Source organism: Thunnus maccoyii, chromosome 11 (assembly GCF_910596095.1).
Source record: "Thunnus maccoyii chromosome 11, fThuMac1.1, whole genome shotgun sequence".
NCBI classification, from domain to species: domain Eukaryota; kingdom Metazoa; phylum Chordata; class Actinopteri; order Scombriformes; family Scombridae; genus Thunnus; species Thunnus maccoyii.
In genome coordinates, this window is record NC_056543.1 from 15285489 (window position 1) to 15308904 (window position 23416).

At 38.6% G+C, this 23416-nt stretch overlaps 1 protein-coding gene across 1 annotated transcript; it reads right to left on the bottom strand.

Moving 5' to 3' along the window:
* Positions 1-195: 195 nt before the first annotated feature.
* On the bottom strand, positions 196-21746 carry ptprna (protein tyrosine phosphatase receptor type Na). The gene is made up of 24 exons (XM_042426436.1): positions 21488-21746; positions 18713-18763; positions 14121-14231; positions 13556-13673; positions 13268-13415; positions 12676-12871; positions 12292-12444; positions 10991-11116; positions 10826-10860; positions 10477-10739; positions 10237-10323; positions 9988-10067; positions 9730-9794; positions 6854-7063; positions 6209-6475; positions 5939-6086; positions 5711-5784; positions 5044-5121; positions 4701-4820; positions 3651-3817; positions 2740-2793; positions 2108-2172; positions 1637-1710; positions 196-1453 (listed from the first exon to the last, which is right to left on the bottom strand). Exons 1-24 carry the CDS (start codon positions 21561-21563, stop codon positions 1382-1384), a joined length of 2838 nt encoding a protein of 945 aa, XP_042282370.1. The 5' UTR covers positions 21564-21746; the 3' UTR covers positions 196-1381.
* Positions 21747-23416: the final 1670 nt, after the last annotated feature.

A 23416-nucleotide genomic window follows, 5' to 3' on the forward strand; every position in this document is an offset into this window, starting at 1 on the left:
AGTGAATAACAAAAGAAGATAAGATGCCAGCAATTAATTTGAGGTAGAAAAAAATATAATTGACAATATTGTAATGCATTTATTTTTGTCTATTTTTGTCAGGAGGTGACAATCTGATAAACTTTCAAGTAATGCAGTGCTTGAATGATATATTGATTTCATATCTTTAGATAGAATACATGGGGCAGAAGAACCTGTTTTAATGTGCCATTTTAACATTTTTTGCAAAGCAAAAAGCCCGCCCACTAAAAACCTTGGTTTTGAAAATGAGCACTCAAGGATTTTCTGCTCTTTGCTGCATCACATCACAAATTTATTCAAGTCAAAAATACATTTTTATAGATATTTTCTATCTGTCTGCTACATGAAATAAACACAATCATCAGGGTGAATTATTTACATTAATCACATGGTTGTACACCGAGTAAGACAATAAAATAATCCAACAATAGGAGTTCAGAGAGAGAAAGAAAAAAGGCGATGGGTACTTTATGGTCAATGTACGGTCAATTTATGGTCAATCATCTGTTACAAAATGACCAGTTAAGCAAACAATCATGTTGTCAAGGCAAAGACAAGCCTCACAAATAAAAACTTGCTCAAAATAAACACACACACTAGACAGCAGAATACAGTATTCAGGTGGAAATGCAACACCACACTCAGAGTTAAAAGAAACAGAAACCTTACTGTGCATCAGCAAGATGGACACCTTGGAAATTTGATAAGCGTGTCAATGGACTTAACATTATTTTATCATTATTCCAAGAAAATTGAAATGTTTAGCACAACAGCCAAACAAATGCTCCGTGTTGGTGGTAAACCATCTGTTGATGTTGACTGATCATTTGAGGTAATCATGTCATTGTGTAAAAGGGTTGACGACAATAGGCAAAGATGGAATCAGATGTCATTACAATAGGTAAACAATGTTTTAATATTATGTCATTACAATCATACAGAAGTATACACTATTCTGTCTGACTGTGTGATCACATAACAATGTCATTTGGATTCCCAAGTTTTTACTCTTTGTAATTCACATCTGATGGCCTCAATGTCGTCTAATTAGGTAAAAACCGCAGAAAGCATAATGAGTTCCATAATGTTGAGAAAAAAATTCAAGTCTGCATTTACATACTGGCAATCACTGAATGCATTTTTTCATAAAATGAAGTTCCCCAAAAGTTTTAAAAACCCAATGATTAAGTACATGGTGAAATACTGCATGCTGAAAACAAGAGCAGTAACTGCTCCAAGTGTGGCAGAGCAAATTCTTATGTACAGTGATGGCCAGACATACGTAACTGAGTGTGTCCTTAGGAGCGTGTATTTGTTTTGTGCCAGTGTATGTCCTCGGTGTGTTCTCCGGTACTGCAGCTCACTGAGGCAGGGCTTTCAAGATGGCATTCACCTCCTCAGCTACTGCTGTCAGCGCAAATTCAAACTGGTCCTGATCAGACGGAGCAAGAGCAAGAGAGGTGGGGAGAAAAAATAGAAAGAAGAAAGGTGGGAGAGAGAAGGATAGATATAGGACAGAGGGAAACAGTTGGGTTATGATAGATATCCACCATAAATAGCAGGAAGGTGCTTTTATACTGTGACAAGCAAATGCATAAACACAAACTGATGGTACCTTGGTGCAAACGAGGCCAGGTCTCTGGTCTCGGATGTGCTCCAGTGCAGCTGCAATGTCAATCTCTTTCACTCCTAACAACAACAACAGGAACAGTAACAACATCAATACAGTTTTAATACCGTAAAACTTGCTAATGTACCCACAAGCTGTTTTGTGGAATAACCCCCATAAATAGTACAATATTTCACTGTGTTAAGCCGTATTTAACGACAATATCACTAATAGCTCCCTCTGCTGTAACTTATCAGTCTACACACATATCTCTCTATATGCAAACTTTGACATAATTATACCCTCAACCTGAACTGTTGAACTTCCAAAATGTTCCATTACTATTTTAGCCATCTAGGCCATTCTAGGCAAAATGTATAAGTACTGGATTATACACTATATATACATACAACTTTGTGTGTGTGTGTGTGTGTGTGTGTGTGTGTGTGTGTGTGAGCAAGTGAATGAGCGACTAACCTTTGGCCATGCGGTTCAGCACCATGTCAATGAGGATGTATGTGCCAGTTCGGCCAGTGCCATCACTGTGGTGACAGAGACAAATAAGGGAAATGTCAAAGCACATATACTATTATGAGCAAATAATATTATAAATTATTAAATAAAGTGTTTTTCTTTAACCCACTTTCCAAACAGAACATTCATATGTTTCGTATGTTTCTAAAAATTCCAGTGTTACTTTGGAACTTTGGAAAAAGACAGATGGTCTGATAAATATGAACAAGTGATGTGTTAGTGTACTACAAACAAATTGATACACTACTGTACACTGGTTTTTGCCATTATGATTATAAATGTTTGTCATTTTTGGTAAAAGCTATAAAAATACAGTACGACCACTCAGAGATTAATGTAATTCTGCGGAGACTGGGATGTAAATATGGAAATAAAGCTACCTTCTGTGACTGTTTAAAAGGTGAAATTGATTTAAAACAATATATGGCATGGTGGAAAGTTATTTTAAGTCTTTGGTTTACAAAATCTGGATGAGGAAAACAGTTTTTTTTTTCCTCCAAATTGAATGTGTGGTGTTGGGGATGCCACAGTTTTTAAAGAAAATGTGTTGTTTTTTTTTGTTTTTGTTTTTTTACCCGCAGTGAACGATGATTGGGCAGGAACGACCTCTGTAGCATTTATTCACCTTCCTGAAAAGCAGGAACAAGGGAGAGCAGGAAAAGAAAGAAGAACAAAGGACAGAAAAAAGGCTTTATTATAAATTATTTATTATAAACTTTGCAACTGACCTTGTTCACAAATTTATTGAACACACAGAAGTAACGTATAATCAGTAATCATGAGATTATTAAATGCATATAAGACAGTATTATGCAGCCTCGGGTACATGTGTGTTGTGGTCAAATAGAAGGCAATGAGAGGAAAGAATATGACCCAGTAGGATGGATGGAGAGACATGAATGACAGAGGTCACCAGTAAAATTAAGAATGGAAGAAGGAACGGCAGGACAGGAAAAAATGGAAATCTCATATTGCGGCAAGGGAGGACATGGTAAACAGGAAAGGAAAGGTGGAGAGCAAGCAACAGATTCACTGTCCCTCTTGCAGTAGCCAGTCACACCTGCCAATGCTCATTTTTGTGACTATGCAACTGGAGCCAGAGTACTAGCTGCAAACCACAAAAATGACACTGGGAGATGTTAAAATACAAACCTATCAACCTGCACACTGGGAGAGAGGGAGAGAGAGAGAGAGCCAAGATGGTGGGTAGGGCATGAAATGCACAGCATGGGGGCCATGTTTGATTAAACACAGTGCAGGATGGCAGGGAAGATGGGAAACAGAGAAAAGAGATGGATGAAGGTCATGAGGAAGAGTCACCGTCACATTTCAGACACAGACTGTATCTCCATCCTGACAACCTGTTTTCTCTTTTCTGTGTTTACTTTAAGAAGTCGTCTTAAATCACCTAACTTGCAAATCACTTGTTGAATAAAGGGCACATGAGGGGGGACAGTCTGCAGGTGTGCTTTGTGTACTTTCATACCTGCGGAAGTCGAGCAGCGGCCGTGTCGAGGTGGGGATGCCGTCAGCCGGCCAGCTCAGCAGGTGAAACTGCGTCAAGGTTCTGGTCTCCTGCGTCTGAACGTTCTTCAGATAGAAGCTACGCACCAGGAAGTCCTTACACCAGATATGCTCTGACACCAGGTTCACCTGATCGAGACAGAGGGAGGTGGCAGAGAGAAAAGAGATGCAGATGAGAGGATAAAAAAAATGTGACTTGACTGAAGGAGAGGTGGCTCACCCACTGAATTTTGTAAGCATCCAAAAATTTAATGCAATATACAGACATCTTCACCTACAACTCAGTGAGAGCCATTACTCCAAAATTTACTCTACACATATAGAACACATTATTTCAGAAAAAAAGGACTGTAACAGATACAGAACATACAGTACAATTTATTGATTTTACATGAGAGGACTCAAATGTGTAAGTGGCCTCGGTTTGGCACCAGGGGGAGACATATCATCAAAGAGAGGGGAACTGACATCTTGCATTGTTTTTATAAGACCTTTATGTTAAATTCCACATTTAAACCATGGGTTGACACAGTATTAAGAATATTTATCCAAAACATTTCTGGTTGGAGGAGTTTTTTCTCCCCTAGGAGACCTTTTAACTCTCTCAGTGCTAATATACAGTAGCTTAAGCAGATGAAAGCATCGCCCACCTGTCTGAAAAGGTCAGCAATCGGGTTGAGTTTATCTCTAGAGATGATGCTAATGCAATGCTTGCTAATGTGAACAAAGATGTGAGTTCACAATAGCCTTGATGTTTTGCAGACCGCATGGGCAGCAAATAAAGTAAATGACAGGAGTCCTGCTGTAGATGATCATACCATTAATATAATGGAATAGAAGAAAATTCGTGACCCTAATTCACTCACAAATCTGACATTTACACTCTGTTTTTTTCCTGTCTGAAAAGTCTGAATTTTATATACTGTATGTATAAGGCTCTGCTCCTCTTGTGCACATATGTCTTTTGAACAAAATGTAGATTAAAGGTCCTGAGCTACAACAGGAAGTTAACCTCATAGATGTGGTAGAGTGATGAACCCTCATCAGGCCAGTATCGCTCGCACTGTTTCTCTCCATCTTCCACCAGAGCTGTCATCATCACTATCACTGTGCAGCCGTTCTCCCACACCATCTGTGGGTTGGATAGCACAAGCACACACATGGTTGTAGACACACACACATACACATCTGACCCATGTGACATTAAATAAATCTGTATCATCTGGCAGTAACAAGACAGATTTCCTGCAGATGGATTGAATGATCTATATGGTTTTCATTGATCACTAAACAGAGAGCACAGTCAGTAAAGTTGGAGGGAGACAGAAAGATAAAGAGGCAAAGATTGTACTGACCTGCCAGAAATCAGCAACAGTGTGAGGCAGAGGTCCTTGTGTGGCGATGTAAGCTGGTTGGCGAGGGTCATGATCAGACTACAGGTTACAAAGAAAAAAGAGAGCAGAGGTTTTTCATACTGAGGACACTACAAAAATATATCAGTTTCAACAGGAAGTTCTGATAAATAGCAACTTTACTGATGGAACATTTAAAGACTAAGAAAAACTATATTTCCATAAAATTATTATACAAAAATTGGATCTTTCTATTGTTAATTTTGCTTTGGGCCAACATTAAATTCAACAAAAGCCATGTTAAAAAAGATGAGTGAGCTGCAAACTGGTCCCAAAGTATATGGATTGCATTTGAAATTTAGAATTAGAATTTAATTAGTACTAAATGTTCATATTTTGTAAGAAATACGGGCTTTAGCACTGCAGAGTGACTGTTATTGTGACTGTGACATGCAAAATGACAAGATGGCCTGAGTATTCACACTTCACAGATTTTCTTTCTGTTGTAACAATGGATTAATTTCTTGCCGAGGCCATCTCCAACAATAGTAGATATGAAAATAATCAAAGAGTGGCAATTCATTTAAATCATGATGCAATGCACACCATTAATTATAAATATCACATAACTTAAAATACTATGGATTGGATTGATTGAAGTATTTCTTACAATGATGCTTGCGTTGATGTAATCTTGTTTATTGGGGTTTAGCTCAGTTTTCAGCTTCACGCGGGAATGATCATCTGGAAAAGAAAACGGGTGTTAAATCGGAAAATGATTCAAATGTATGAAAATGGTGTAGTGCTGTACATGTATGCATACTTGTTTATTAAACAGGGTGATTGATGATTGATAGATGCATGACAACTTGACAACAGAAATGACTGATGAACTAACAGGGGAGGGCTTCAGCCTGTCTGTTCTTGTCCATGTTGCTCGGGGCTTGAGCCACAGCCACTGAACTGGGCTCAGCCTGGTAGGAGCACAACGCCTCCCACTCCTTCTGAAGGCGGTCCTTATTACGCAGGTGATCCTCCATATACGCCTGACACAGAGATGCAAAAAAAAAAAAAAAAAAAAAAGAAAAAAAGTAGGACGTTAATATCTGCTCATTGAGGACAAGGATGATTTTTTACACCTGGGAGTACATTTTCTCTCTAGACTCACCAGTATCATGTGACCAGTAGAGATGTCCATATTAGACTGGGCAGGCTCTTCACTCCAGGATGGGGTGGAGCTGTGGGTGGAGGACGGGCTGTGCTGAGGACCATCACTGAACTGGGAGGAAACGCTGCTGACGCGGGACGTGTCCGTTCCCCGTCGACCGCCAGCACCTGTGGCTATTGCAGACCCAGCCATGCTGCTGCTCACCCCGCCCACACAATCCTGGCGGCACAGGGAGGATTTGGACGCCATGTGCTGCCGACATAGCTCCTGAGTGAACAATATCAATATAGATTAAATTAACAATCAGTTATTGTATCATTATATACTGAATATACTGTAGATACACAGATATAACAAAACATTGTTTCAGCACAAATATGAGCATATTATGCTTACTGCATGTCATTAACATTCTAAGCATAATATGTATAAGCTGTACACATTCATCTGCCTGCTCTAAGAGACATTTCTTCATAATAATCTGCAGCATATGCTCACATCTCATTATCTGGCTAATCATACTTTTCCAATCCATTATGACATCGAGCCATTAAGGCTAACATGAAGACAAAAAAAAAAAAAAAAAGAAATCTGGGAATAAAAAGGGCCTTTCTTCAATGCTGAATCTGGAGTATGATGCCTTACCTGGTAGTCAAAGTGTGTTTCAGCTCCTGCCTCTGGCCCCAGGCCAAGCTTGCCATTGGCCACTTGGTGAGCGTAGTGCCTGAGACAAGCTACTGCCATGGCCAATACTAACACTCCTCCTACGACTGCCATGGAAACAAGGGTGATGACTGTCCCACTGGAGCCCTGGGAAACCCTAGTTACTTGAGGGAGACCCCGTGCATCTGTCCTCTGGGAAAAACACAATTACAAAGTGTTGTAAGCATGATATGGGCAGGGGAAAAGGAACACAAAGAAAACAGATAATTATCTCATCAAAGTGCTGTCACCATTAGTCAACATGCACATCTAGTCATTTGAGAGCAGTCAGTCAAGCCTAAGCTTCGCAGGGGAATCTGCCCTCACCACTGGAATTCATGTTTTTCTTTTTTTCTCCTTCTCAGCTCTTGGAGTGAAAACAAATGGGAACGTCACTCCTTTCATTTAAAATATACGTTTCTCTGTAAATACACGTGACAGCAAGGTGTACTTAGTGAGAGGTTGAAGCAGAGTTGTGAAGACATGGAGGTCAAGGTACTGTAGTATATAACAGGAACAGATTTAAAAGACAGCAGATGCTCCGTGGAGATCAGTGAACCGTGGTATGCCATACATCACTGCTGCAAGTTATAGTCTGCCCTTGTGTGTCATTCCACCTCTTCATCCTCTTTTCTATCTTTCAGCTCTTCAGCATTACATTACAGCATTACCATTTTAATGCTAAAGCAGGTGTACAGTCCTGTTTTTATCACATACACAGACAGAGCACACACACATACTGAATTACCACACTCCTGTTCACTCAAAATGTCACTCCATAGAAAAACTGCAACTGCACAAATAAAGTAAATGAACCACTTGCAGGCCTTGAGAGAGAAAATGCTTTTTAAAAGTCAACACTGAAGAGCCAACCATGAGCTCCAGATAACCTGGCTTTTGATCAGATCTGAAAATGATCAACAGGAGCAACACAAGACCTGAACATAGAAAACAGGGAGTATCATCTACAAAAATATTTTAGTTTTGTCTTAACTTAGATCATATGACAATTTCTGAAATGGAATAACTCAAAAGATATATCATATAAAACCACTGAATTGAAACTCAACTATGTAAATGAATGGGGCACATTTTTATGGTATCTTTGTATGCTGAAGTTTCAATACGCTTTAGCATCAGCACTATTTACATGGTTACCCTTTCTTGAATTAGAGTATTTATTTGCATTGATTAATTTCTAACACTTTTCTATTCCTATTTTTTTCTTTGCTCACTCTTGATGTGTGTGTGTCTTATTTTTATTCAAATACTTCAAACAGCATCTGGGGAGCACATCGATTTCTCCTTAGTCTCTTTTTAAATATACAAATCATTCACTCATTTCTGTTAAAGTTAATTGAATTAATCTAAAAAACTGTCATTTTGAATGACTTAACTGTGACTGACAGACCTTGCTAATGACAGAACTTCAATGCTGAGTGATTTTAAACATCCTGCCATCTCGGAGATCATATCAGTACCACACACACACACACACACACATTCCATTAATGTATTGCCAGTATAATTACCATATTATCTCTTCAGTCCTGAATAAAAGCGCTGTGTGTGCGCTTGTGTGTTAGCCTGACATTCAGACTAAATTGGCATTTCGTTATTGATCCATTTTTCAAAAAATTGGAGATGCTTGTGATGATTCAGAGGTCTGGAATGAGGCATATTGTGTGAACAGGGAATAGGTTAATGACACCTGTGACTGTTGCCATAGCACCTGGGATCTGGGAGCCACAGCAGGGGGAGGTGGGAGGGGGGCTGGAGGAAATGAAGCACCATGGCAACAAGTGAAATGCTGCTTGTTACGAGGTGTCGCCTTGATAATTTGGTCTGGCCACTTGCCCTCCAGGTGGCACATCTCACAGGGGTTTACACAAACACACACACACACACACACACACACACACACACAGACTATTACAGACGAAGTGTTGTAGTGGGTGGAAAACATGCTCTATACAGTAAGTAAGAAAAATGTACTGCCTTTGTCTGCATTGCCTCACATACAGCGTGGTGCCCTGACATCAGGGGTCTTACTCTTGTAATGTCACTGCTCTTACAAAAAGCTGAGCCCATTTTTTCCTTTATTTAATGATATTTGATGATGGAGCCAGCAAGGAAAAAAATATGCATTGATTGGTTCTGATTATCAAATAATAATTTTATATATGAATTTTTATATTCAGTCTACTAAAAACATACATTTATATTACTCCTTGTGCATACCAAATATACTCAACCTTTACAAACACACCACCAGAACCAGTCCTCCACGTGCGCCACGTGTTCAGTTGCATTGTCCTGGTTTTCTCCCAGCACTAACACACATAGCTGTGTATCTATGTGTCCAATGTGAACCATTTCACCTGCAACTATTATCACAGTATAGTGTCCCCATCCAAATCACTTAACATCCTTGGACTTAAGGGTACAGAATCAGTCCGCCTTGTAACTACAAAAAACCATAGAGCAATCCTACACAAGACACAACACAATCCTCTACAAGATAGATAAATACAAAAAAACAAAATAATGAGGTTTACTACTACTACTGTGTGGTAGTCATGATGTGAAAACAAGTGTGTCAGGAGTCACTTTTGTCACAAGCAGATCTGACAATCTGTCCCATTAGATCCAATGAGTGAACAGATTAAAGGAGAAATGGTAAAGAATACAGAGGAATGATTATATCTCTGTTGCCTTGACAACTGCTCCATATGTTACCAGTAGAAGGGGTTACAGGGGAAATTTCCCACAGAGGCTATTCAAGTGTATTTCTGTGTGTGTGTGTGTGTATGAAGTACCTCTCCCACACCAGTCTGTACAATCTTCAGGCCTGTCTCCGACTCCAGGAAGTTCTTTTCAGATACTGTTGGGGGTTGGGGGGGGACACAACACACATTTTATTGTTGAATGTGAGGAAAAGGCGTTTGGTGAAATGATATTTGAGAAAAAAAAAACTGTTAGAGTGAGAGTACAATACACCCAAGTTTCACTAACATGCATGCGTGTATGAGTGGGTGTTTGTGAATGTGTCTGTGTGCGTGTTTTTCAAGACTTACCAGCTTTAGCAGCCACCTCTGCAGCAGTCATGTTGTGTTCATTCTGGCGGATACGAAATGTCAATGCGGGGCCCACCACACTGCCAACACAAACACACACACACACACACACACACACACACACACACACACACATTGTTTTAAAATGTGAAAAACATTTCAAGTAATTAGAGTAAAATAGTAAAATTTACTTGCACGCTCTCTCCCTCTTTCTCTCACACACACACACACACGTACTGGTGGTGTTACCTGATGTTGATGAAGCTGCTGGTTGTCAGGTGTATTTTATCGGCCAGTAGCTCCAACAGCTTCACTCCATCATACAAACTCAGAGGACTGGGAAGGAAAAAAATCATTATCACCAGTGACAGTCTACATACTCAGAGTGATGTAGGTCTTTCCTGAGAATAATAACTGGCTCAAAAGGACTTTTACAGGCTGTTTGTAATAAACACAAGAAATGAAAGCTGAATTTGATCAAGTACAGACCTCTGGTTGGTGACAATGTACCCGTACTCCTCCTTGGCTCCTGTTCCCTCCACCAGTGGCGGTCTCTGCTCCCTCAAGCCCTGTCCAGCTTCAGCAGGAGCAGCCTGAGGACGCTGGGAGGCAGATGGGGGGCTGGTGCTTTTGGCTGGAGGTGTGGCTGCAACCGAGGCAGAGGAAGGGGCAGAGGGGGCATCAGGTGGACCGGGAACAGGGGCAGGTTTCTCTGGCTTACTGGTCATACTGTCTGTTTTTAACAGCTGCATCTACGGGGGAATGATAAAAGACCTGTCAATGTAAGAAGAGTATGATTGCCTCTATTGAAAGCTGATGACAATGGATACTGATGTACCTCCTTGAGGGTGACGAGGTCTTTCTCATTTGGATCTGTGTTGAGAGAGAAAAAGATAAAGCATCATTCAATTTCATAATAATTGAACTCAAGCGTTAGGTAATAACATAATACTATTATATCTACTTTATATTTATAACACAGTTAATAGCTAGGAGACTGTACCTGTTTTTTCTTGGGCCTGCAGCAGCTTCAGAATGAGAGCTAGCTTGTAGAGCTGCTCTTGACTGAGCTCTCTGGGGTCAACTCCGTACTTCTGCAGGACTCCTGACATCCTCTGGAACAAGTGGTCTGACACAGGAAGGCAAAGTTAGCATTGTCTTTGCACATATCCAATAATATAATATTTAGATTATAACATAACATTGACAGAAGCCATTTTTCCCCATTATGACTACTTTTACTTTTTATAATTCTTACTGTACTTTTACTAGGATTCTAAATGCTGAACTTTGACTTGCAATTGAGCATTTTTACAATGTGGTATTGCTTATATATACTTTGTAAGTGCACCCATACTGTGAATCTGTCGTAATATTTCTTTGGCAACACTTTCTATGACGCCCATGTCTATAATGCATTATAAACATACTTATAATGCATTATGATCTGCTTGTTGCACTGTATATGTATAGTTATAAGCACTCATAAATATTCATAATGCTTTATAACAATAATCACAACATATTATAAAGCATTTTATAATGACTTATAAGGTCAAGTATGACCAAGTATGTGAGTATAAGTCACCCAAATTGGAGTACATAATTTCTGTTATGACCTGTTAAACATATAAATTAATTTTACGACGTTTTGTGTGTTGTTCTTGCATAGTCTCACAGAACAGGCCCATGCCCCCTAGACAGTAACGACCACGGATGACTAATTGCGCTGGCCCTTGGCCAACAGCTTAATTCTTCGGCTGATTGGTTAGCGTAGCCATCTGTGGTCTGGGAGACCGGAGTTCAAGACCTGGTGTAAGAACCCTCCTTCACTACACATATATTTAATGATATTTTTCTCACTTTCCCTAAAGCATTCAATGCATGCAACGCATTGTAAAATGATTATAATGTATTACAACTATGAGTATTAGACCAGCAATTAGTATTATGATACTTGACTTTATACGTCATTATAAAATGCTTTATAATGTGTTATGATTATTGCTAGTATTATGAATATTTATGATTGCTTCTAACTATAACTATACAGTGCTATAAGCAGATTATAATGCATTATAAGTATGTTTATAATGCATTATAGAGATGGGCGTCATAGAAAGTGTTACCATTTTTAAATTTTGTTTCTGTAACACATTAAAAGGTACCTCTCTGCTGTGCTGTGATAATAAACTTATCAATGTGATGGTGTTTTCTCGTCCTTTTTTCTTGGCCTGTATCACAAAGTATTCTTCTCTTGAATACATCATGTAAATGAAGTATAAATAAGTTCTTTTTCCTCACCATTGTTTCCGGACAGGGTGCTGTAGTCTGGTGGAACCTTTTTATTCTGCGGTGTTTGTTGCCTGCCTGTAGTACCGAGTCTCTCCTCTAGAGTGTAGTCTTCCACGTAGTCCACTGGTATATCCAGTTCCAAGTCCTCGTAATAAGGCAGACCTGCTCATAGTGCAATAGATAACGATTGTAAAGAGATCTGTTGGGTTTAAACTTTTTAAAAGTATAACAGATACTGTAACTTACAAAAAGACAAAAATCAAGCATTTTTATTAAGGTTGTATTGTGTTATCATGTCTACTTGACACTTCAAAATTATTAGTTTAACGTTTTATTGTTTTTTAAGTTTCTTTCTTTTGTGTTTCATTTTAGCAATTTATAAATCATTTTTACCTGCAGGAGCCATGGAAGCAGCCCCTCGGTGGCGATAAGACGGCTGTGCAGATGCCAGGTAGAGAGACAAGGCTTCTTGCAGCAGCTGCCTGTCACGCTCTCGCTCTCTCTGATTGGCCTGGGACCGTGAAGAGGGACGGGCATAACCACCTACTGCCCCGATGAGGGATCTCTCTGCTTCATCTTGGTACCTATGCTGTGATTGGGAGAGATTACACTGTTTGTTGCTTGTTGTGTTTTATTTATTTATTTATTTTTTTTCATATTCCTTGTATTTCTGTTCCTTGGTGATACTCTAATTATCTTTTATACAGGTCTCTGATTTATTTACCACTATTACAATGATCTAGCATGATCAATGTGTTTAATTTGAGATCGTGATTGTGTCTGTATCAAGCTTTTATGAGCTTTTAATTAGTGTTTGATGTGTAAATGTTTGTCTGTTGTAACCTCACTTATGGGACTAAGAAAGTTTTCTAAATGCCACAAACCTGAATTTGCTAAAACCCTCCTGTACCTGATGAAGAGCCAATCAGATTTTCCACAAAAATGATGTGTGTGTGTGTGTGTGTGTGTGTATGTGTGTGTGTACCTGGTGGTATGTGTATGGGTCGATGGAGGCTGTCTGCATGCGTAGCGGGGACTGAGGAGGCTCGACAATCATGTAGTCCACATAATTTCCAGCAGGAAGTGTGGACGCTGTTTTAGAAGTGTGGTGATGGGGGATGTGCTGTTTGGACCTGGCAACCCAGAAAGGAAGAGAGAGAATTAGGAGGAAAAGGAGGGAAGGATAAATGAATAGGTCCAGAGGGAAATTTGTCTTCTGTAACATGGATATTTCTGTATATTCAAAATATGGCTGTAGCTGGACAGTACTTACTGAGATGAATGGGAAGAGGGGGAAGAGGAGTTTGGCTTAGAGGGGAGGGTGGTGTGGGGAACTCTCTTCAGTTCCTTTGATAAAATATACTGGGTGATGTCGTCCTGCCAGGAAAGACCTGCACACATACACACAGCAATTAAAGAAAGCCACATAGGCTGAGAGAAAAAGAAGAAAGACTGAGATGTGTATGGGGGAGAGACTGTTTCTTATTGAGTTGTGTTCAAGTGCTCATATTATGAATGTATTTCTGCCTGTACTCATAAAGTTTCTATGGATTTGATAACTGTCAGAAATGGTCAAATGAACTTCACTATGACAATCACCACAGTCCCCTACATATTTAATTAAAAAAAGAATATATATATTATATTGTATTGAGTATTTAATTTCAATAAGACTAGCTACCTGGAGGTACAATAATGTAGTAATGTGACAGAATACAGGGCAAACTTCGATGTAATTAATAAAAAATAGCTAAAACGACTTTTGTGTTTTTAGTGCAGTTACTCAGAAGCAGTGGGATATTCACTTTAACAGTTTTAGCTTTGTAAGAGTATCTCACCTTGTAGCATAAGCTGTTTGAGGACTTCCTGCATCCTCTTCAGAACAGGAACTGTCACCTGGTACTGGACCAGGTCCTGCTTAGAGCTACGACACTGTCCAAACAGCCCATCTAGAATAACACACACACACACACACACACACACTGGTGAGTATTTTGAACCCCCTTTTTTTTTTTACCAGGACAGTCTCTTCAGATTTCTTTGAAGATTTCTTCTGGCCCAAAATTTCTTAGCTGAAGCTGTAAACACTTCATCACAAATATTTCAGTGAGGCTGCCGTTGAGCTTCAGTTCTGTGCAATGCTCTTCATTCTGACAGTATGTGTAGCCCACACCACACTAGCACACAGCAATGACTCATAGTTTTGAAATACAGCCCACACACTTTATACTGCTTGTCACAGTCCTCCCGACAACATTCTAGCACTGTCGGTGAGTGTGTTTTTGAAAGTTTCAAACACGTTTATTTGAAATAGTCGCTATTTCAAATGAAATATAGTTGCAGGCAGCCCCATGGCAACAAAAACACTTATAGCCTTTCCTCAGTATTCTGTGAACTGTCCTCTTATCATGAACATAAACAATATTTAACATTTAATTCATAAGTCACACTTTTCATGCATCATTCTGGCTTCATAAAGTTAGTATGTGCTGTGGGCCTATTGCGATGCATTAAGGAAAACAAGTGTCCATTGCTTCTAAATCATAAATAAATAATTCTAATTTCAGAATAGCAGATTAGAAAGGAATACTGTGTTTTTCTATACAGCTTACAGTATAGCTTATGTTTTGCCATTTCATACATATTGTAGAATAAATAGACAGTCATGGTTCTACTTCATTTCTGTTTTGCAGTGTTAAATTCTCTAAGTGGTTGGGTAAGCAATAACGCGAAGGTCTGAGGCTTATGTTACGCTTGTATTGTTATGATATCACCAAGTTTTTCTTTGTAGTCCACTGCTTATTGACTATTCTGAAAATCCTGATTAATACTGTACTCGAAATCTACATGACAAATAGTTGATGCTGATGCTATTATATGACACAGGATATTACATCCTGGTAGTGTATTGCACTGGTAAAGAAATACAGTAGCTCTGAATTGTGTTGGTGAATTGACTAATGACACAGACAACAGCAGCAGAAATGGAAGATGAATGGAGAAAAGACAGCTAACTGCACGGCTTGATTGGATTGGGGGACTATTTCTGGAGCTTGGAGTTATTTCTGCTGAAGTCATCTTTGAGCAGGAAATATAGTATTAACGTTGGACAATGGAATCTAAATCTAAATGTACAGAAATGATCCACGTGGCTCAAAGTACGTGATTAAAAAATGTTCCAAATAAATGATTGGAAAAAAAAATACTTGTGATGATAAGCAGCAGTGTCACATTCTGAAGGAGATGTAGGTCATGCATGTTCATCATCAGAAGAAAGGTGTGTGTAGTTACAATCAAGTCACACCAACCAATCAATGGACATAAATAAATGGTACACTAGAAGTTTAATTAATAGTCTGATTGATTTCCATCTATATAGTACAAGGGGCTCTGCGTAAGGAGAATTAAGGTGACAACATATAACCTTGTCGTGTTTAACACTGGTAAAAGACACTGGCTATACTCTGACAGGCTCTATAGGAATAAATGGGAGATGCCAGATGCTTGAACTCCCTGCCATGACACTATGACCTTAGATGAAACACTGGAGCAATGGGGACTGCAGGACATGGACAAACCAGCAGAGCTTGATTGGCTCTACACATTACCACAAACAGGCCAACGACAAAACCTCCACCTCCGACTGTCTTGGAGAGGAGTGAAAACAAGGGAAGAGACACACACAGCTCCTGTATGAAACCTAAAAACACTACTGTCTCCTCTTTGGATGCACCACTGCCTTGGTAAAACCTTAGTGGACATTATGAAATCAGCTGGAATCTCTATAATTAACAGTGAACAAAGGTAGAAATTAATCACTTTCCCAATTTAGATTATTTTGTTTGATTCAGTTCAAAGATTCATAGTCACTGACTGTGTAGTTCTTAATTTTTTAATTACTCAATTTTAAATTGTAATTCCTCACACCACTCGTTCCCATCTAAAAAGAAATATCATAAATTAAAACCATATATTTACAACGTAGCTCATCCACATTATCTGTGAGAGGGTCAAAAAACAGAGGAATTGAGTAGAAAGCATTTCAGTTAAGTTAAGTACTTAAATATTTCATAACAACTTTATTTTTTTCTATAGAGGCTCTGCTGTCTGGAATCTGCACCAAACGAACATCAAAAGTAGGTTTTGTTGTGGGAAATCTTCAAATGGGCCGATAAATCTTCAGGTCATCCACAACTTAGCATTAAGCTCAAAACTTATGAGAGAAAGACTCAAAAAATACACTTGAAGCTGGTAGAGTTCAACGTGAATAGGTTTAATGTGCAGTAATGAGCAATACAAAGCAAACTGAGGCCTTTATCCTGAGATAAAAATCCTAATGAAAAATCATAAAACATGATATCATATACTTCCTAATAATACTTCCTAACCCCTCCTAATGTGGAGCTTATTTTCTAGACTCCACCTTGTATTTTGATCATATTCAAAACTATTTGGTCATTATTGCTGAGTTCATTAGTGACCTTGACGCTTTGGTAATAATCCAAGTATGATTTATCTTAGAAATAATACTGTCTCAGCATCTTCCACATTTCCCAAAATAAAAACGGGCCTACTGGCCTTTAATCATCTTACACAGAGAACCACGTTGCACCACTGATTAGCCTTCTTTTTAACTTCCCAGGGAACACTGTCTCTTATTGACATAAATGTTATCTTTGAACATTTACTGGCACATTGGTTTGATCATGGGAAGGCAGTTTCCACCACAGTTTTCTTTCAAAAAGCTACTAAAACAAAATCCGATGAATCCTACATAGATGTAACTTTTAGTTAATATAGTTAGAATTATAACTTTATGATTATTTTTCATTTTCTTTTTGTTTCTATCTTAATTACAATACATACACAATACACAATAAAAAAATACACAATACAATTTTACTTTGTTTTTTTTTTATTTGTATTGTCTACTTTTTCAGTTATTTCACTCATTTTCTGGTCTTTATATTTGACTTTTTTTTCAAAAAATGTGACTTTAATGTTGTTTCTTTTATTGTTGCTATTGCGTGGACCTCAGAAAGACTAGTGACCAATTTGTGGAAGCTAAAGGGGATCCAAATAAAGAATAATGAATCCTTGATACCTCAAATGACATTACAAGTGAAATGATTTATTTAAAGACTAAAGTGATGCATTGTACAGTAAAATTCTCAGTCCAAGCATTTACTGAACATAAGCAGAAGGTATAAATTATTTAGGAGAGATGGTATTGTGTCAGTTAATAAAATGCAGTAAAACACCTCCGGGACCACTTAAAATAAACTCAACACAGTAGCTTATTCTTTATAAGGTGTTAGTCACTGTGAGACCTGTAGGTGTCTATTAAGACTGTGGTGATAACGCTCTCTGTGGTTCAACAAGCTAAAACAGTCTTCGTTGATATCTAAGCACAGATTTGCATTGTAGGTTCTTGTAAATATTTTGCACCATATGGGCTTCATTACCAAATTTCCTAAATAATTTAGTAAACAATATAATTTAACATATTAAATTGTCATATATTATATATAATGCTTTTAAGACCTTGGTTCTGACCACATCTTGAAAAAAGGATATTTTTGATTAATTTGTCTGACTGTGTTCTCCCCTGTTCATCTGGTTCATGGGTTTAAAAACAAAAAAACAAAAAAAAACTTAACCTAAAAGACTAGTGCGCATGCACAGTCATTCTCAGACAGTAGGTTTATACATCTTGATACATGCCACTGAAGCAGGGAATAATGATACTAACTCTTATCCACCAGACTCTAATTACATGGAAGACAGACAGAGACAGAGGACCCATGTCAACCAATCAGATTGAAAACATATGAGTGGTCATTACACCAAACATTTTCCTCCCTAGTACTATCGTCAAATCCACAGATGTGCCTGAATCCAGCCCGGTGTCTGTTCTTGAGCTGCAAGTACGCCGATCCATTTTGTATTCTGTCCAATGTCTGTGCGTGTGCGCAAGTGCAATTTCCATCGAGAAGTGCGTAAGTGTGTGTCAGTGACTCATCACTGTATTAGCACAACAACTGTGGGGGTGTCGACCTCACCGTGATGTCAGTGTTGCCATGGAGACAGTGGAGCAGGGAGGGGCTTAGATAAAGATGATGAAAGGGAGAGGGGCAGGTGACGGAGAGAGGAAAAATCCTTGACTTGTGTTTGATTTTCTTATATGGCCCTTTTTTTGTCACCACACTTCTAGTCACATATACTGGCAGTGCGTACGTGTGCGTGTGTGTATGTCTGTGTGTGTGTGTGTTCAGGTGTGAAGTTAATAATTGAATATGTTGTAGAGGTAAAGGAATGATTAAGAAATAAGTCTGAATTAAAAGTTTAATACTCAAATTCAAGTGAGACATTATGCTTGATGTTGTGTGTCTGTGTGTGTGTGTATGTGTGTGTGTGTTTGTATACTCACCATCTGAGCAGAACTGATCCCTTGTGCACAGTTTTCTCTCAAACAGGCAACCTGATGGAGAAAGACAAAGAGAGGGCTAACTCTTACTCAGAGCAAAGTCTTTCACAGCAATTTCCATAGCAACAACTGCTTTAACTAACACTTAAATGGGTGAAATCAGAACATCACAAAGTGTGCTTAACCTTGGTACATAATTAACCTCAGATGTACTGCACTGCGATAAACAAAACACACACCACCCTCACAACCTTCACCCTGTCTGTTACATTTAAACCAGCCTACACTGTGCTGATTACTTATAAGACTGTCCAAGCAGTGTCATTCATAAGCACAAAGCCTGGAACTTCTGAAAACCTTGAAAATCCCAATTATCTTAGTTTTATTTGGACAATTGCGTTTTTGTTTCTGGTTAGAAATATTCAAAATGACAGATTATTGAACAGGTTATCTGTGTTTCAACACATATCTTTGATAAACATGACCAATTTTACAGACCTTTCTTGTTTTAATAGAAAGGAGGGAGAGGTTATTTACTGACTACTGTCTTTGGCTGATTTTTGATTGAAACAAATGCAGTGTTTGAGTATTTTGGGATATTCCTTTGTTAATCATTTTTTGCTATTTCTTATTTTAGGTTTGTGAGTAAGACCTTGGAGGGAAGGGTAATGTGGGAAGAAGCAGGTGGTTGGCGATAGATAGGAACGTAACTGTTGGGCCGTCTGTCTTTTTCTCTCTCTCCCTCGTCACAGCTCCTTTCCAAAGGAAAATCACTTTTTGTCTCTCTGTGCATGTATGACAAGAATAAGTAAATAAACGGTAGGAAATATGTGTGTGTGAGTGTAATTGAGGAGAAATGCGCAGTTAGAGTATAACGTATATATTCCAAATTATATTCCAAAGACAGCAGGTAGCTGGCTGGCTGAATTGATGGATATGTGGGTTGAATGCAGAAAAACAAATTCAGAACTATTTTCTCTATTTTTTGAATGAAGTGACGCAGTGCCTTACAGCATTTTCAGTGACTCACCTCTTTTTTCTTTGAAGAAGAACACACACACACACACACACTGTACAAACAGTGTGAGGGAGGATCTTGTATTTCTTTGACACCTTCTCAAACTTTTAAAACTGCAACTATGTTTTAATAAGATATGAGGACATGTGATCAATTCGAATGTCTGAGAAAGACACTTTAACACATGTTCAGACTCGCAGGCACATGAGGCACATTTATAAGTTTTGCTCTCATGTTGAAACTCTCCAGTGTCAATAATGTCAGTGAAATAAGCGGCTAGTGAGCCCAGGTGATGGATCAGATGAAGCCATGTGGTGGCCTATGGTTGATGCAACAGGAACAACAACAAAAATAATGTTTATAACAACTATTCCTTTTTATTTTAAATTGAAAAATGTGTTCTTTAGCATCGTATGAAATCCAGCTATGGTGAGCAGATTTATGGAACACCTGACCTAATGTACAGTATTTGTCAAAGCACCAGGACATCATTTGAAGAGATGTTTGCTCTAACATGAACATCATACTGTTTGCATGTATGGATGCACAGTCGGACATATGGACATATGGCTAATCAAATGAACAGAGACAGAAATGGAAGGAAACAAGCGTTAATGGATGGATGGACAAAGGCAAAGGAGCAACAGTGGTTACTGGTTTCTCTCCATGGTGCTGAAATCTCAGGGGCTTGTTATTGTACTGTTATTTGTTCATTGTGATTATTGTAATTTCTCATTGGTTTCCTCAGTGATACATAATAGCACAGCCACTGCTATCACAGTGAGCTACTTTATATTTCTAAAATAAACTGCAGCCAATAGTTTCTGCACTGTTTCTTGAAATTTGGTGACTGTATTCAAATGATGGACAAATCAAAGTAATAGTGGTGGAGGGAAGTTGATGGGGGTGGGAACCCTTGTGTGAGAACAAAATCATGCTCGCTTGTTTTTGTTGGAGACAACCTGAGGGAGTAGGGAGAGAAAAAACATTTGGCCTTTCTCAATCTCAGTTGGACTTACTGATTGAATTAACTCCCTACTTCACAAATCACCACCTAAACAAGTAAGACAGACTTTGGTGGAAAAAGAAATAAAACCCATAATTTGATAAGGATCGTAATAACTCACTTCAATAACTAATTTAGTCAATATAGTGCCCTCCGTCTTAGAAACACTTTGAAAACCCTGTTTATTAGAAGCATCTTGCCTTATTTTATGTTAAGAACATTGTTCTGCTGTCACATCTTCATCTTATATGATAAACACATTCCAGTCAGTGTTATTCATGTGTCCCCAACAACTGGATTTGGCTTTGTTTTTCCTACCCCCAAAAGAGGACATCACATAATGACAATGTTATTACAAGGGCAGCATAATCATTCATTGCTTTACCAGAAAACAAGAAAATAACATTACCTTTTAAAAAATTAAAATTTCCCCATCACTCTTTACATCCTCCATCTCTCCTCCATCTCTGTTTAATCTCATTAGACTGTCATCCTCTACATCATATCTGTCTTTGGCAAATATATATAACATTATTACAATTAATTTCATGTGTTTAAAATGATCCTTAACGCACTTATTTTGTGCTGGGAAATTATAAGACCACAGCATAGGCTACCATAGGGGATAAAGTACAGTGAGATGATGTCGCCACTAAGTCATCATCTACTTGATACACCATGCCCCTGGGGGAATTTTTACAGAAACATATCTGATACAGGGATCATGTCACCACCGTTATTATCATCTTCTTACCGTATTTGTCTGAGATTCCCGGTTGGAAAAGCACCGTTAAAAGGAGCAGAGCTCGCCATGGCTTAAGATGTTGCATGATCCGTTCACAGCAGCGTCGGAGGTGCAGGCAGAAAGATGCGGAGTCCCGTTTGCTTTTTTAAAATTTTTTTTCCTCCTTTAATTTCCCATTATGACCAAAAGAGCCGGAGCCAGTGTGAGCAGCTCACATTGAACCCCAAAACCCCATGTGACAGAAAACATATAAATAAATAGCTGGGGAAAAAAACCTCACGTTGAAAAGGCGGGGCATGAGGATGAGGAGGAGGAGGAGGAGGAGGAGGGACAGGCTGCGAGCATGCAACGTAGTATGGACTCACGACCGCACAGCTGCGGAAATAACGTAGAAACTGAGGAGCTCTCTGATCGACCTGCAGCTACGTCATCACGGCTTTGAAACAGAGAGGGAGATGGGAAGCGTCACGTTTAATATTCCACCTACTTGTCCTATAAAGTGCATGAATGCACACAATATTCATTTCCAACAAACAGTCCAAATAGCCTGCAGGCGCGCACAGGTACAGTAATTTGACGAGGTTTCAAGGCTACTCCTTCATTAAGTGCCTGCCGTTTAAATGTGGGATTGTTTTTGAATTATCAAAATCTCAGCTGTCAGTATAAATTCTCTGGACCTCTGGAATTGTGTGAATTGTGTCACATAGCTGTCCCATACAGCTGGTATAACATGAGACTGAACTTTATTGTGTTATCCTTGTAATTTATCAAAAGAAATGTCTTCATTATTGCAAATACATGGGACGTTGTTAAAATGTGAACTGGCTGTTTTTTTTTTATTTGTTTGTTTTTCATAAATTATAGAAAAGAAGGAAACACGAGATATGTTGCATTGTCAAAGGGTCATCATGCCTATACATCTACCCCTGCAGAGGAGCCTCATCTGTTCAGCTCAGCCCAGGCAAGACCCTAGTGCACAGAGATCCAATATGTACAAACAATAACATTTAATCAAGAAGAGCATTTCACTGTTTTCTCCTAAAATATTTAAATGCTACTGTCATTGTGGATATTCGTCTTTCAGCCCCGGCTTCTTTTCCCCTTAAGCTGTTTTGACATTGATACTTTGAAAATGCCCAATTTTAAGGTCAATTTATAGTCTTAAATAGTCTAAATCTCAATTGGTTGCCTCCGATGTTAATTTGTCAACTGAAAAAGTATGGCGGAGAGCTGTTTCATTCCCTGAGGAGTTGTCACAGCAGTTCATCTTGTCTAATTGTCCTCTTGCTCCCTCTTGTGTCTATTTCAACTACTTGATGGTAAATACTGTTGTCTATAGGGGGGCATCAGCTGCATCTGCAAATCCACAAGGCTGCTTTCTTTGAATTGCAGTTCATTATTTTTTTCTCACATTAATTTAAAATACAAGTATTTTCAACGTAGTTGTTTTGGCACAGTGATGATGAGGGTCATACACATAGCCCAGGCTCTTCACATCACCTTTAACCAGACCACAAACTAGAGAGGAAACTGAAGTTAATACAACAACAGCATATAGTTTATATGTGTCTTCATTCATAAAATACTCAATAATGAATGAGAATGCCTACAGTGCAATACATTGCTTGTGTGCTGAGCATGTATTTTTTTGTGGCATTACATCACATGAGATTGAGACAAGTGGAACAGGCTACAATGTCCATGTTTTTCATGCCCTAACCTGCTCCAGATTGCACAGGTAGTATTTTTTTTAAGTATAAATTGCTAATTTGCAAGACCTATGTTCTGATTATGTAATTTTAAATGTATTTTTGAGCTGATTATATGTCAAATAATGTTTTGTGTAAGCATGATAAGAATGTTTTGTGAAAATGTATATCTATATAAATTAAAGCCAGGTGTCTTCCTCATTAATCTTCTGCATTACCAGACTTCTTC

Coding starts and splice junctions, on each gene's coding strand:
- ptprna (XM_042426436.1), bottom strand. CDS start 21,563: ATGCAACATCTTAAGCCATGGCGAGCTCTGCTCCTTTTAACGGTGCTT. Junction 7,064..9,729: donor TACAGACTGGTGTGGGAGAG/GTACTTCATACA, acceptor TGTTTTTCCCAG/AGGACAGATGCACGGGGTCT. Junction 4,821..5,043: donor CTGTTGCTGATTTCTGGCAG/GTCAGTACAATC, acceptor TCCAACCCACAG/ATGGTGTGGGAGAACGGCTG.